General features: G+C 40.3%; 1 protein-coding gene across 1 annotated transcript; it reads right to left on the bottom strand.

Moving 5' to 3' along the window:
- Positions 1 to 4,444: 4,444 nt before the first annotated feature.
- LOC107801344 (transmembrane 9 superfamily member 7-like) lies at positions 4,445 to 10,860 on the bottom strand. The gene is made up of 7 exons (XM_016624653.2): positions 10,404 to 10,860; positions 7,208 to 7,372; positions 6,988 to 7,097; positions 6,717 to 6,825; positions 6,529 to 6,641; positions 5,757 to 5,907; positions 4,445 to 5,677 (listed from the first exon to the last, which is right to left on the bottom strand). The coding sequence occupies exons 1-7, from the start codon at positions 10,548 to 10,550 to the stop codon at positions 4,523 to 4,525; spliced, it is 1,950 nt and encodes a 649-aa protein (XP_016480139.1). The 5' UTR covers positions 10,551 to 10,860; the 3' UTR covers positions 4,445 to 4,522.
- Between the last annotated feature and the right edge of the window lie 4,191 nt (positions 10,861 to 15,051).

The raw sequence follows: 15,051 nt of genomic DNA, 5'->3' as shown, positions 1-15,051 counted from the left end.
ATGAATACCAAAATTCTCTATAACGGATTGTGTATTTAATACTGAGGAATATTCTTCATTGAATGTCATCTGGTGGTAAATATTCATTTGCCCTCGTTAACAATGGTCCCTTCGGGGTCTGCCCGGTGCCAACCAAAGTTGTTGTCCTCAGTCTTGGCTTCCACTCCTTTTGTCTACCGTCTGTCTCTGGTTCCACGTGTCATTCTATCATTCGAGTATTTAATGTGAACTGATTTTAACTTATATAGATTGTCTCCCTGCTTTCCGGTGGCACATCTTTGTGTCATCGGGAAGTTGGTAAAGATTCCTTTCTTGGGGGGGAATTCTCTTAACCCTTCTGAAAAGTTTCTGACGCTTGATTAGACACACGACTCTCTATTGTGGGTTGAGAAGCAGCTACGACAAAGGTAGTATTGGTTGTTGGTTGCTCACTAACCGAAGACGAAAAAGGCCCGGTACTCAGCCTCATAGTACCAGGAGCAGCAACTGGGACTGGAAAGGGAGAATTGGCATTGTCCACCAAGTCAAACTCTCCTAGAGCGCTTGGGCATCGTCCCCAGTTGGGGTTATCAGCTCTTCAGATTGAGCATTCTGTTGAGTTGATGAAGGTCATTGTCTCCTTTGTAGGGAAGCCCCCTCATCACTGGCTTCCCCATCATCACCAATCATCATGCTGACTGCGGCTGGCTCAGGCGCGGCTTTCTTCACCTTTTTATTCTTGCCCTCGGCCGAGGAAGAATGCCGCTTTTTTGGTTGCTTGCTCTCCGGCCGGGGACTGCGAGAGGAAGCGCTTGCACCCGAAGCCAATCCGGTGGCTCCAGTCCAGGTGAAAGCCTCATTTAGCAACCTCGCAGCCTCCACGGGATCAGCCATAACATCCTCCTCAGGGATAGTAACAGAGCCCTGCAGGAGACCTGAATTCAACGAAAAAAGAGGTTAACCAATTTTCTTATGTACAAAAATGAGATGAGGACAAAATCAGTTTCACAAGTCAACTTACCATGACTTTTGGCCTTCCACCTGTATTTGGGGGCTAGTTCTTTCCACCGGCAGGTCTCAGGCGTGGTAATATCCAGAATCTTCTGAACCCACTGGTCCTAGCCTTCAACCCTTGGTGGTGTCCACCGAGTTGCTGAAATAATAAAAAGAGACGGAATAGCGGCGACATGAAACAATCTTTTTTCAGAAAAAAGACAGACTTTGAACTTACGTGTACAAGTCCAGGACTCAGGGAAAGATAGAGTTGTGGTCGGGATGATATCACTAGTGGCAACAATGACAAACCGCTCCATCCATCCACGGTCGTTGTCGTCAATCATGTTAGTAAGCAGAGTATGGTGGCCACGTTTGCTAAAATGTATTACTCCCCCACGAAAAATCTTGGGGGAGTAGAGATTCATCATGCGAGCCAAGGTGAGCTCCTCCTTTGTCTCTTAGCACAGCCGCCGTAGACAGGCCATCGTTCACCATACCGAAGGGCCCAAATGTGCCAAACAAATCTGGTATTTGTGGCACATCTCCAAAATCACGGTGTCAATTCCCCCGCTCAAAGAAAACGCACCCAAAGTAAATGGGTACGTATATGTGAAACCCTTCTTAGAGAAGGTTACTCGCTCCACCAGTTCGGGAGCAATGATGTTCAGATCATGGCAATCACAATCCTCCTTCATAGCAGGAATGCTGGAAGGGCGGGTGGAAGAAGGGTATATGCCAACAGCCCAAGTGCGAGAACATGAAGCCATAGGCCAACAGCCCAAGTGGGAATGATGGTGATCACCATAGGGGAGTCAGCATCAACGGTGATTTCTTTCTCTTTGTTCTCCTTCGTACCCCTACCGAAGAGAGAACCTGAGTTCTTGGAAAAAGAAGCCATGATCAGCAGAAGGTTATAAGAGTTCTTTGAAGAAGAAGATTAAAGAAGATTGAAAGAAGGAAAGAGTTGAATGCAAGGAAGTTGAGAGAGTTTGAAGAACTGTGAAGTGTAAAAGAAGAAGTATAAGTAAAGGAATATGCAACTAAAATCGTGGCCTTGATTACCTCGAGAACCGGCGAAAATATTTCTAAATTATGGAGTAACATGTTTCGGGGTATTAAATGCGGAGAGACATGCGTCTAATCAAGCGTCAGAAACTTTTCAGAAGGGTTCAGAAAATTTCCCGCCAAGAAAGGAATCTTCACCAACTTCCTGATGTCACAAAGATGTGCCACTTGAAAGTAAGATGGGAGACGAAGCGAGTGGAAAGCAAAACCGAGGACAACAAATTCGGTTGGCACTGGGCAGACCCGGAAGGGAACATTGTTAGCGAGGGCAAACAAATATTTGCCACTAGATGGCATTCAATGAAGAATATTCCTCAGTATTAAATACACAATCCGTTATAGATAATTCTAGCATTCATAGCTTGCCATTGTATATTCATCAATGGCCCCTGTTATTTTCATTTAAGAGGGGCGTGATCCTAGGACCTCGTTCCCTAGGTATAACTATAAATAGTGACTTCAACAGCCATTGTAAGACAGGAAATTTCTGGCAAACTTATGCTACACATTATTCTAAGCTAAATAATATTTTATTTTCTGTCTCGCTACCTCCGCAAGCATGCTCCCGGAACCAAGTTGTCTGCTACATTATCTTGATTTCAACGCTAAATCTTGCATTTTATTTAATTTAGGCCAAATATATAGACGGCCCCTTAAAGTTGGTTCCAAATTCCATTTTAACACATTAACTTTGTCTGTTTCCTATTAGACACTTAATATTAACATAAATTGTGCCTATAAGACACAAATGCTGAGGTGGCAAAGTGAGTATATCACACTTCTTTTTGAGAGCATGGATACAAAATATTGAGTGTCAATTGAAGATTAGGCTATAATTTTTCTTCCATCTCCTTTTTATGGCTTCTCTATAGATATCACCCCACCAGGCCACCTCTATAGCCATTGTCTTCATTACCACCTCATTCCCACCTCCACCATTTCACATGTACTTTTACAGCATAAGCACCTTCATCTCCCATCGAGCTATCACTGTGAAAATCACTTCGAACTCCACCACCTCTTCACCATTAGAAACAAAAATTCATATCATAATATCAAAACTCCACAGCTTCTTCAAACAATTCTAGACCAGATTCACACAAATTTGCAATTTCAAGCTGGTAATTTATAAATTTCTCATTAAAGAAGAAATCAAGACACCAACATAATAATACCCAGATGAAATTGAAAAGGAAAAATAAAAATAACAGAGGATAAAGAATTAAAATAGAGGATAAATCTCTCAAGGGTTGGCGTCTTATTTTGGGACAAAAAAGGTTCTTGGGAAGTTCCACCGGAAAAGTAGCCAGTAAGACTCCATTAATGGAGTATGATCATGGCTTTAAAATAAATGACAGTCATGGGCTTTCGCCGGAGGAACCAGAGGGGTCAACGGCACCGGTGTGGAACTGCACCTACTGTCGTTCAGACTCGTTCTCTTAGACAAATAATAGAAAAAATGGTTAAAAGAGAGTTTACTGGTGAGAGAGATTTGACAGAGAAAGGAGCAGAGTGATTATTGTGAGGGGTTCATTTAGAGAAGAAGACGATGGGAGAGGCAAGGTGGAGAAGGCAAAAAGTTTATATTTTTTTTGTGGGTATATTGTTAATATATTATTTGGGTTAAATACAAGTGTTGTTATTTGATTTATTTTTTTGCCACGTCATCGCGTTTGATTTCACGCTATTACTTTTGTTTACTGGTGGTTAGACGATGGCCTAATAGGCACCGTTTATGTTGGGATTAAGTGTTTAATAGGAAACATTGTAAGTTGAGGTGTCAAAATGAAATTTGGAGCCAAATTTAAGATGATCTCTATGTATTTGGCCTTTAATTTATTTATCATTTTGGGATCAAGTCGATTTGCTTGTCTATAAATCACGCTATAAATTCAACTGTAACGTTTTACGGGTAAATAACCTGTAGTTCTTTTATTTATTTATTCTCTTTTTGTTTCTTCGTATTAATTAGTTAAAGGTGGAAAAAATAGTTTGTTACGGTACTTATCCAGTTAAGCTTTTCAAGAGCTTGTCTGACCTAGATCTGTATGAAGTACTCAAATTGATCTTGTTTTTCATTTTCTCTCATTATATACAAGCGTTAACTGCTTCGTATTCTCCCAAGGGCGTTGATAAAATTGCAACCTTTTTAGTCATATATACAAAAACTCCTGAATTATATACGTTCTTACAGTTATTTACCTAATCTATAATTCCTTTTCAACAAGTAAAGTTGGTGAAATTAAGCAATTTAATTTGGGATAAAAAAAAACCCCAGAAAATGACTGTTTGATATCAAAATGGCGCAATTAGAAAAGTTATAAGATTTCCCGGTGTTTATAGCTCCCTCACAATTTCCATAAGGTAAAAGTGGAGGGGAAAGAAAAAGAAAGAAAGATCTCTCTGTTCCAAACATTTTGGTCTCTGTAAAAATTCAATCTTTACAGACGTGGGATTGACAAGAGTTTATTCTTGGCAGTGATCAATCAATCTTTACAGCAGAATATATCTTCCGAACAAACCACAAGCATGCCAAGAAGCCAATAGTCCCGGTGAGTACAAAAAATGCATAAGCCCAAATCAGCATATAACCAAAGTAGAGAATACCTGAGACCAGCTTTGAGATTTCCAACTTGGCACAGAAATAATAGATGGAATACAAGAATAGGTATAACGCAGAAGAGCCGGAAGTCAAATAGGCTCGCCACCACCAGCGATAGTCCTCAGAGCATAACTGAAAGTAGGCTAGTACAATGGTTATCTCCGCGCAAGTGACTATAAGAATGGTAAAGACAATGAAGAGAAATCCGAATATGTAATAAAACTGGTAGAGCCATATGGATGTCAAGACAAAAAAGAGCTCTATAAACACTGCACCATACGGAAGTATGCCTCCGAAAAGTGTAGTGAATAGAGGATTCATGTACCAAGGCTGCAAAGGGATCAGTCTAGGAATCTTATTTGTTTTAACAGGATCCTCAACTGCAGGTTTTCTATAACCAAGGAAGCTTCCCAGGAAGACTAATGGTACTGAAATGCCAAACCAGAGAAGCACAAGGACGAACATTGTCCCAAAGGGTACAGCTCCAGAAGATTTCTCTCCCCATATTAGAGCATTCAGCACGAAAAAGATGGCAAAAAGAAAAGCAGGGAACATAAAGGCTGTTTGCAATGACATTTTTTTCCAGTCTGTTCCTTTGAACATTTTGTACAATCGAGCTGAGGAGTAACCAGCAAATAAGCCCATGAACACCCATAGCAAAACCATGGCGGTCATTAGCCCACCACGATTAGAAGGCGAAAGAAATCCAAGTAAAGCAAATATCATTGTGACAAGGGACATTCCGAGAACTTGGATTCCTGTCCCAACATGCACACACAATAAACTGGAATTTTCAGGTGGCCTGAAGACATCTCCATGTATAAACTTCCATCCAGTCTCTTCTTGTGCTTCATCTTGTTCCAACTGGTTGTAGTTGGCAATGTCTCTGTATATAGTTCTCAAAATGATCATAGCTACTATTCCAGATAGGAAAAGCACAATCATCAAAGAATTGATTATTGAAAACCAATGGATCTGATCTCCATTCATATGGAGGTATGAGTCCCAACGGGACGCCCATCTGATATCACTGGACTGGCAAAAGATAAAGCCCAATAAGAAGCTGAATGTCAAGGGGAAGGACAAGGGAGGTGTTATTGACAAAACAATATACCTCAAATGAAACGTCATATGTAAACACTAGTTCTTTGTCTGCAATAATCTCTTGAGGTACAGAGTTTGTCCGGAATAAAGTTGGCTTCCCAGGTTTGTATGTCGTAAGTTTAGTGTTCTGTTCATCCCACTTTTTGTAGTCATGGTTAAAACTGATTCAAATCAGCATGTGATCTCAGAACACGAGAGATAGCGAGAGAGAAAAGGCAGTTATCTCTAAAAGATATGCATAGAAATGCCAAAGCACACCAATAAATAAACCTTCTAGTAAGAAAATTATGCATTTAAATTTCATCATGCAAGGATGCAATGCAATCAAAGATCAGGGCCAATTAACCTGTAGGACTTTTGATATTACTGGATCCAAATTACATGGAAACATAGTCAAATTAGACAGTGCAAAACCTTGAACACTTCTATGACTCAAATAAGTGCATAAACTTGAGCAAGTAGAAACTATGAGCAATGCTAAACAGGCCATGAAACTATGAAAAACCAGCAGAAGCCTAGAGTTGAATGCTGCATCACGAAAGTTCGGAAGCGTGAATGTCCTAGAACTACAATAAACTAATGTACCAGTTACAGGAGACCACTGCCACTCCACATTCTGAATTCATCACTAAGCATGCAAAATTAATTCTATTTTTGAATGCCTAATCATCGTTTCACAAAAGAGAATAACAGAAAAAAGGTCAAAGGAAAATGAGAGAGAGAAGGGAAGTGGTATAAGAAGACTTTCATTCAAGTAGTGAAAGCTTGAGAGTTGTTCAAACCTGAGGGGAATAACCTCAAAACCAACAACACGAGCAGTGCCCGTCTCAAGATCCTCGTGATACATAACCTTGAAATTCAAATGGTTATTCATAAAATAACTTTTCTCTTTCCTCTGCAAAACCAACTTTTACAGTCAACAAACAAATAACAACATTCAGAGATAACAACGAAACAGTAAGATTCAGACCCCAGCAAATCTCCCTTTAAATCCAACTTGAAATCCACGTTCATAAACTTTTTCTCCGCTTCCATCCAGCTTTCGCCGAGGAACTGCCACAGGAAGATTGTCCAGAATCCTGTACAGGTGACACAAAACTAACTTCAAAGCTTATAACTATCTAGGCAAAAGTATTTAGGTATCCACAAGTCCATCACCACATTAGTAGAAATAAAACAGCACAATCAGCAAAATGACTGAAGTGAAACAAAGGGAGTCTCAATTAATTGTTCACCCTTACATGTTAACTCGGTAATCGTCATCAATTTTGTCTTTGAAATTCTTAGCAGAAACTGCATCAAGTTTGATTCTACATGCCACCTTGCAGGACTCTGTCTCTCTCATCTTGAACTGGAGAACTTTTCAAAATTAGCTCAGAACTAACATACTGTATCATATTTTACATTCAAGCCATACCATAATTTTCTTTAGTAATGGATGGATAGCTAAAAGACACTCACAGTATAGATAGAATTCTCAATGCGGTCACCTCGAAGAACTTCTCCCAAATTCTCTGCACTGTTGGAAACTTTTGGAGGTTTACAATAGCCCAGGAAGTAATAATCGTATGGCAGCTGTGTCTTCGTGGATGAAAGCTTGTTTACTTTAACATGAAGAGAATCACCCTGTGAAGAAGTTGGTAGGTTTATTCACAAGCAGAACCATATTAAATATAAAAACACCTTAATGTAAATTAGTACTACTATTATCAAACTCTATGCAGAGAGGATCCTAGATTTTAAGTCAATTGGTGCAAAACAGCAATGTATCCTCTACATCTTTGTGGCAATATGTGCAGTCTTGGTATAATTAAAATATTTTAAAGATTTTTCAAACTATGTATATATTGTTGAATGAAACCTAAAATAGTGGCTATGATCGCGACTGTCAAAGCTTTAAATCTGCTACTGCCTTGATGTATCGATAAAGTTACTAAACCAGAATGTCTATCAAGCATATTTCCAAGTTTACTGAATGTATTTCCTAATGAACAAGGCATAAACAAAGGCAAAAAAAAAATCATGACATGAATTCTCAGGAAATATCATTTGATTAGGTGAGAAAACTTTTGCACTTAATTGATAATGCCTCTGAAGAAAAGTACTAAAAAATAAAAAACAAGACAAACAAATGCTTTTCTCAGTCATTATCCCCCAAATCAAATTTCTTGTGTACATTATACCTTCATTTTCGTAATCACAAACAGACAATTATTTAGTATACACAGTATCATGCATTCAGTGAAAATATTTTGGCAACAAGTACCAATTCAGAATAGATATAGGTATATGTATCTCAAGATTAGGACTGTGGGTGCAACCATGCTAGCTTTCGACACACTACATCTGCCAAACCATCATACAGTGCACCGGGAGCTAGTGCTTGCTATCTAAGAATTGCTCCATGGATCTCATCGGAAATGTTTGATGCTTCTTGGGGCTTCTTTGGCGACCGTGAAGTCACCGGATGAATTGCCGAGTAAATAGATCAGATCCGGACGCGGCTGTTGCTCCGCGGCGATACGGACTCGACCCGCTCCTACCCACTCCGGGGTACCATAGCATGTCGGGAATAAGGGGGGACATACTGGACGTAACCACTCCCTTGGTTGGGGGCTGTGCCGCCCTGCCTTTCGATCGATACACAGTTGAGGAGGCCGATCACGAACGCTACAGGTGTGGGAGAAGAACCACTGATAGCATTTGCAGCTGCTTCTTTCCGATCGATATACAAGCAGTTGGGCGCGAAGCTTTCTTCGTGAAAAAGCTCGTCCTTGTCAATATAGGACTGTCTTTCATTCTGCTTTTACTTATTTTTTAAAAATCTCTCATTTTCTAAATTTTTTCATTGTCTTTAGTACGATCTGGCTTCACACCTCGCGGTGCTTACACCTCTCGCCTATCGGAACACCAACCCAATCTTGAAAGCTGAAGTGGGTTTGGGGAATGGAAGAACAAGAACATCTTCTTTACCACCAAAAATGGTAACATAAGACCCTTCTTCACTCATGCTTGTCATCTGCTCGTGAATACCGTCCAGTCAAGTCTGCGGAAGCTAGTAAAACAAACCTTGAATGACAATAAATCAGACAACAAAAGAGAAATATACCAAAAGAGACACAAACATTTAACGTGGTTCGGTCAATTGACCTACGTACACAGACGGAGATGAACAATCCACTATATAAAAGAGAATACGAAATATCGAGAGAACAACCTCACAAATAGGCACACACAAGTGGTAGACGAACACTTGTCTCACAAATTCTCTCCCTAAACAAAACTCTCAAAACTTTTATGGCAACATTGCGGATGTTACTAAATGAGAAAGAAAGATCCTCAATTTATAGAAGTTCAAAATCTTTTCCTCCAAGAAAAAAGACTAGTCAAATATGTAAGAATTATATTTTTCATTTCGTAAAAAGAAAAACCAATTATGGTAAATATGTTGCCCTTCCTTCAAGAAATAGAAAAATAAAATATTATAAGAAAATCAGAACAAACGCCTAGGGCTGCTATTGGGCGGATCAGGCGGTTATTTACTGTTAACGGTTCGGCTTATCGGTTATCGGCTTTTAAATACATTATTCCGCTAACAATTTCCCCCCTTGGCCTGAATTTTATAAAAAATAAACTTAATCCACCTTCTTCATATAACCTTTAACATGTCATATCTCTTATTCTCCACCACAAAGTTTGTCTCGATACCAGTAGCACTTCGGTCAAATTTCTCAGACAAAACTCATGATTACCGACAAATAGGTTGCGGATAGAACTAAATCCGCCTAGACGAACATGTCTTGAACCTCGCTCTGATGCCACTTGTTAGGATCGAAATAAACAGATGTCATGCGGGAAGCTAGTAAAGCAAACCTTGAATGATGATTAATCAGACAACAAAAGATATATACACCAAAAGAGCCACAAATATTTTAACGTGATTTGGTCAATTGACCTACGTCCATAAGCGGAGATGAGCAATACACTATATAAAAGAGAGTACAAAATATCAAGAGAACAACCTCACAAATAGAAACACACAAGTGGCAAGCTAACACTTGTCTCACAAATTCTCCTCCTAAACACAACTCTCAAACCCCAAAGGACTAGCCAAATATGAAAAAATTATATTTTTCTTTTTATAAAAGTAAAAATCAACTATGTTAAATATATTTTCCTTTCTTCAAGGAATAGGAAAATCAAATACGTTAAAGAAAATCAGGACAAATACCTAACAAGACAATATTTGGCTATCATCTTTATATTAATTAATCCATTCGTTCCACTTTTGCTTGACATAGTTTGACTTGACACGCGTTTAAAAAGGAAAAGAAATTTTTTTAAACTTGTGGTGTTAAACATGACAAACCTGACGAATCCGACTGATCCAAGGTGCAAGTAGTGTCCATAACATTTGTGTGGCTATAACACTTTTAGATCTTTGATCTTAAACATGTCATAACATTAGTATGGCTACAAAAGCTTTTTGTTAAGAAAATATAGAAATGTGTCATTGTTGTTCGGACTAATAAGGAAATAATATCAAAATAAATAAAAGGAAGGAGTAATATAATATTTGTCTCCACGAAGAAGAAGTGAGAATATTTATCGACTTAATTTAAAATGCTAAGAGGGGAGAGAGGAGAAAACTTTTTACAGTTTGAAAATCGCGAGGAGCAACACCGGGAAGATAGAAAGCATGCAAGAAGTGACATGAAAATAGCAGTAGTATGATCATCCACAAAAGTCGCTGTAGTGACCACAAGCTGCTATACATCATCGTCAGTCCAAAGGCTTTCCACATTTTCTGATCAGCCAAGTATGGAGGTCGCTTAAGTGGCAGTACTCTCGTAGACTACAAAGTAGTAGCAAGAGTGGGAATTTACTACTGAAGGACGTATACGACGCCGTTCGGTGGTAAGCTGCGGGTCTTCCAAAAGTCTACTACACTAATTGATTTTATTGCAAAATTTGCTTTGCAGGTCGGAGGATATATGCGTGCACGGAACGGCGACTTAATTTCCTCGGTATTCCATGTTTAGGAAAACCGCGTCCCCCCCATTTATTACAATTCATTTTCTACCGCACCTATTTTTTATCTATTCATCAAAATATTTAGGATGGCTAGCTAGATGATTAGTGCAGATATCATATTTCGACCTCATATATATAGACAGTCATCTAATTTAGGGGAAGTAATAATTATATTCAGATGTACCTTTAGAAGTTAGGTTGCAGCGCGGCAGAAGGATGATTTTAACCAATGTGATTTAAAAAATAAAAAAATAAACACACAAAATAATTAGCATATTCAACAGATAATATATTTTTTTAAAATTTTTTTTTTAATCTTGTATACACATTGTAATTTTTTAGAAGGAACCGCCTTCCGCCACCCTGGCTTCGCCCATGGGCGCAAGGCAAAGGTGTTTATCTGGAACGGGGCGAGCATTAAATCTAGATAATTGGGGCTTACATAAATCTTTAAATTTTTACAATTTATAAATTTACAAAATTAGTATTTAAATATAATTTTCTTCTTTTAAAAATGCATTAAAATCATAAAATTTAAAAATTGAATGATACAATCCGTAAGTGAAAAACAAGAATTCCTGGATAATGTGCTTAGTAGCTTCACATAAAAAATAGTTATCTCGAAAACCAGTTAAATCCAACCTCGATATCAATAAAGTCAACTACCGGTTAAACTTCTGAACCTTTCAAACCTTCAACTTTCTATTTTTTTCTAATTCAAGCCGAAACGACCTACGGACCTCCAAATCAACATCCGGACACGCTCCTAAGTCCAAAATCACTATATGGAGCTATTAGAACTATCAAAACTCTTTCCGAATCGTCAACCTATGGTCAACACTTTCAACTTAAGCCTCCAACTTAGGGACTATGCGTCCCATTTCACTCCGAAACTCACCTAAAACCAAACACCCCGGCAAGTCACATAACCATAATATAACATAGAGGACGCAACAAATAGGGGATCGGGGCTAAAATACTCAAAACGACCGACAAAGTCGTTACATCCTCCTCCTCTTAAAACAATCGTTCATCCTTGAACGGGTATAGAGACATACTTGAAGTGGTGAAAAGATAAGGATAAGGGCTATGCATATCATGCTCGGTCTCCCAAGTCGCCTCCTCGATTGGTTGACCCCTCCACTGAACATTCACTGAAGTAATGTTCTTCGACCACAACTTTCGGACCTGCCTATATAAAATGGCCACCGGCTCCTTAACATAAGACATATCCTTGTCCAACTGGACTGAGCTGAAATCCAACACATGAGACGGATCACCATGATACTTCCGGAGCATAGAAATATGGAATACTGGATGAACTGCAGCTAGACTAGGTGGCAGTGCAAGCGTGTAGGCCACCTCTCCAATCCTCTCAAGAATCTCAAAAAGGTCCGATATACCTAGGGGTCAACTTTCCCTTCTTTCTGAACCTCATAATACCCTTCATGGGAAAAAGCTGGATCAAGACCCGCTCCCCAACCATGAATGCAACGTCGCGAACCTTCCGATCCGCATAACTCTTCTGTCTAGATTGGGCTGTATGAAGCCGATCTTGAACCAATTTAACCTTCTCCAAAGCATCCTGAACCAGGTCAGCACCCGATATCCTAGCCTCGCCTGGCTCAAACCAACCCACCGGAGACCGGCACTACCTCCCATACAAGGCCTGATACGGAGCCATTTGAATGCTCGATTGGTAGATGTTATTGTAGGCGAACTCTGCAAGCAGCAAGAACTAATCCCAAGAACCCCCAAACTCCATCACACATGCACGACGCATATCCTCTAATATATGAATAGTATGCTCAGACTGTCCGTCTGTCTGAGGGTGAAATTATATGCTCAACTCAACCCGTGTGCCCAACTCCCGCTATACAACCTTCCAGAATCATGATGTAAACTGCGTACCCCGGTCAAAGATGATGGATACCGTCACACCATGAAGTCTGACAATCTCGCGAATATAGACATGAGCCAGCTGCTCTTAAGAATAAGTAGTCACCACTGGAATGAAATGAGCCGACTTGGTCAACCTATCCAATAACACCCATACTGCATCAAACTCCTTCTGAGTCTGTGGGAGCCCAACAACAAAATCTATAGTAGCCTGCTCCCATTTCCACTCTAGAATTTTATCCTCTGAAGCAATCCACCTGGCCGCTGATGCTCATACTTCACCTGTTGTCAATTTAGACACTGAGCTACATATTCCACTGTGTCTTTCTTTATTCTCCTCCACCAATAGTATTGCTTCAAGTCCTGATACATCTTGGTAACACCCGGATGAATGGAGTACCGTGAAAAGTGGGCCTCCTAAAGAATCAACTCATGCAAATCATCTACATTGGGCACACATAGCCGGCGCTGCATCCGTAACACACTGTCATCCCCAATAGTGATGCACTAAACCGTGTCTTTGAGGACAAGCAGATGGGGATTATCATACTGATGCTCTGTGATACGATCATATAGAGAAGACCGAGAAACCACTAGCCAAAACTCGAATCGGCTCCGAAACATCCAATCTAACAAACTGGTTGGCCAAGGCCTGAACATCCAATGCTAAAGGACTTTCCGCTACCGGTGGATATGCTAAACTGCCCAAGCTCTCCTCCTTACGACTCAAGATATCGGCCACCACATTGGCCTTCCCGGGATGATATAAAATAATGATATCATAGTACTTAAGCAACTCTAACGATCTTCACTGCCGCAAGTTAAGATCCTTCTGTTTGAACAGATGCTGTAGACTCCGGTGGTCGGTATAGACCTCATAAGGGACACCATACAAATAGTGCCGCCAAATCTTCAAGACATGAACAATAGCTGCTAACTCAAGGTCATGGACAAGATACTTTTTGTCATGTACCTTCAGTTGTCTAGATACGTAGGCAATCACCCTACCGTCTTGCATCAACATTGTTCCAAGGCCAACACACGACGCATTACAGTACACAGTGTAAGACCCCGAACCTGTAGGAAACACCAACAATGGGGTTGTTGTCAAAGCACTATTGAGATTTTGAAATCACTCATCACACTCCTTGGTCCATCTGAACGGAGCACTCTTCTAGGTCAATCTGGTTGTAGGTGCAGCAATAGATGAGAAACCCTCTGCGAATCGACAGTAATACCCTGCCAAACCAAGAAAACTCGGGATCTCAATAGCTGAAGATGGTCTGGGCCAACTCTGCACTGCTTCAATCTTCTTCGGATCTACCTTGACCCCCTCACTCGACAATATATGACCCAAAATTGCCACCGAATCAAGCCAGAATTCATACTTTGAAAATTTTGCATTCAACTTCTTTTCTCTCAAGGTCTAAAGCACAATCCTCAGGTGTTGCTCATGATCCTCCCGGCACCGGGAGTACACCAAGATGTCATCAATAAACACAATAATGAATAAGTCATGATAGGGATGGAATACACTGTTCATCAAGTGCATGAATGATATTGGGGCGTTGGTCAGCCCAATGACCTACTGTTGCTCAGTATGGTAGATTTTGATGTTATTTTGGGCATGAACTAGTTATTGCCCTATCATACTATCCTTGATTGTCACGCCAAGACGGTGACATTGGCTATGCCAAGTTTATCGCGGTTTGAGTGGAGGGGTACTTTAGATTATGTTCCTAGCAGGGTGGTGTCTTTCCTTAAGGCATAACGGATGGTCGGGAAGGGGTGTGAGGCATATCTAGCCTTTGTGAGAGATGTCAGTGTTGATACTCTTACCGTTGAGTCTGTTCTGGTAGTAAGAGACTATCAAGATGTATTTTTGGCATATCTTTCGAGCATGCAGACCGATAGGGTTATTGGTTTTGGTATTGATTTGTTTCCATGCATGACGAGCTAGGGGAATCTGCTAGTTCCAGGGTGAACAAGTTTCTTCAGTTAGATCCTCCAGTGTTTACGGGTACTGATCCCGAGGAGGACCCCCAGGACTTTATTGATAAGAAGCACAAGACTCTTCGAGTTATGCATGCTACAGAGACAGAGGGAGTGGAGTTGGCCTCCTACCGCCTTAAAGGGGTGGACTATTCTTGATTTGAGTTGTGGGAGGAATCCCGTGGGGAGGGAAGCCCTCCGGCAAGGTGGGGTGAATTCACAGATGCCTTTATGGATCATTTCTTGCCGGCCAAAACTAAGGCAGCCCGTGCCACTGAGTTTGAAAGCCTGAAGCAGGGTAGTTTGAATGTGTGGGAGTATCATATGGAGTTTGCGCGCCTGTCCAAATATGTTATTCATATGTTGCCCACTATGGAGGC

The sequence above is a fragment of the Nicotiana tabacum genome, chromosome 13 (assembly GCF_000715075.1).
Source record: "Nicotiana tabacum cultivar K326 chromosome 13, ASM71507v2, whole genome shotgun sequence".
Taxonomy (NCBI): Eukaryota; Viridiplantae; Streptophyta; class Magnoliopsida; order Solanales; family Solanaceae; genus Nicotiana; species Nicotiana tabacum.
This window is presented reverse-complemented; position numbering and strand designations above follow the sequence as displayed.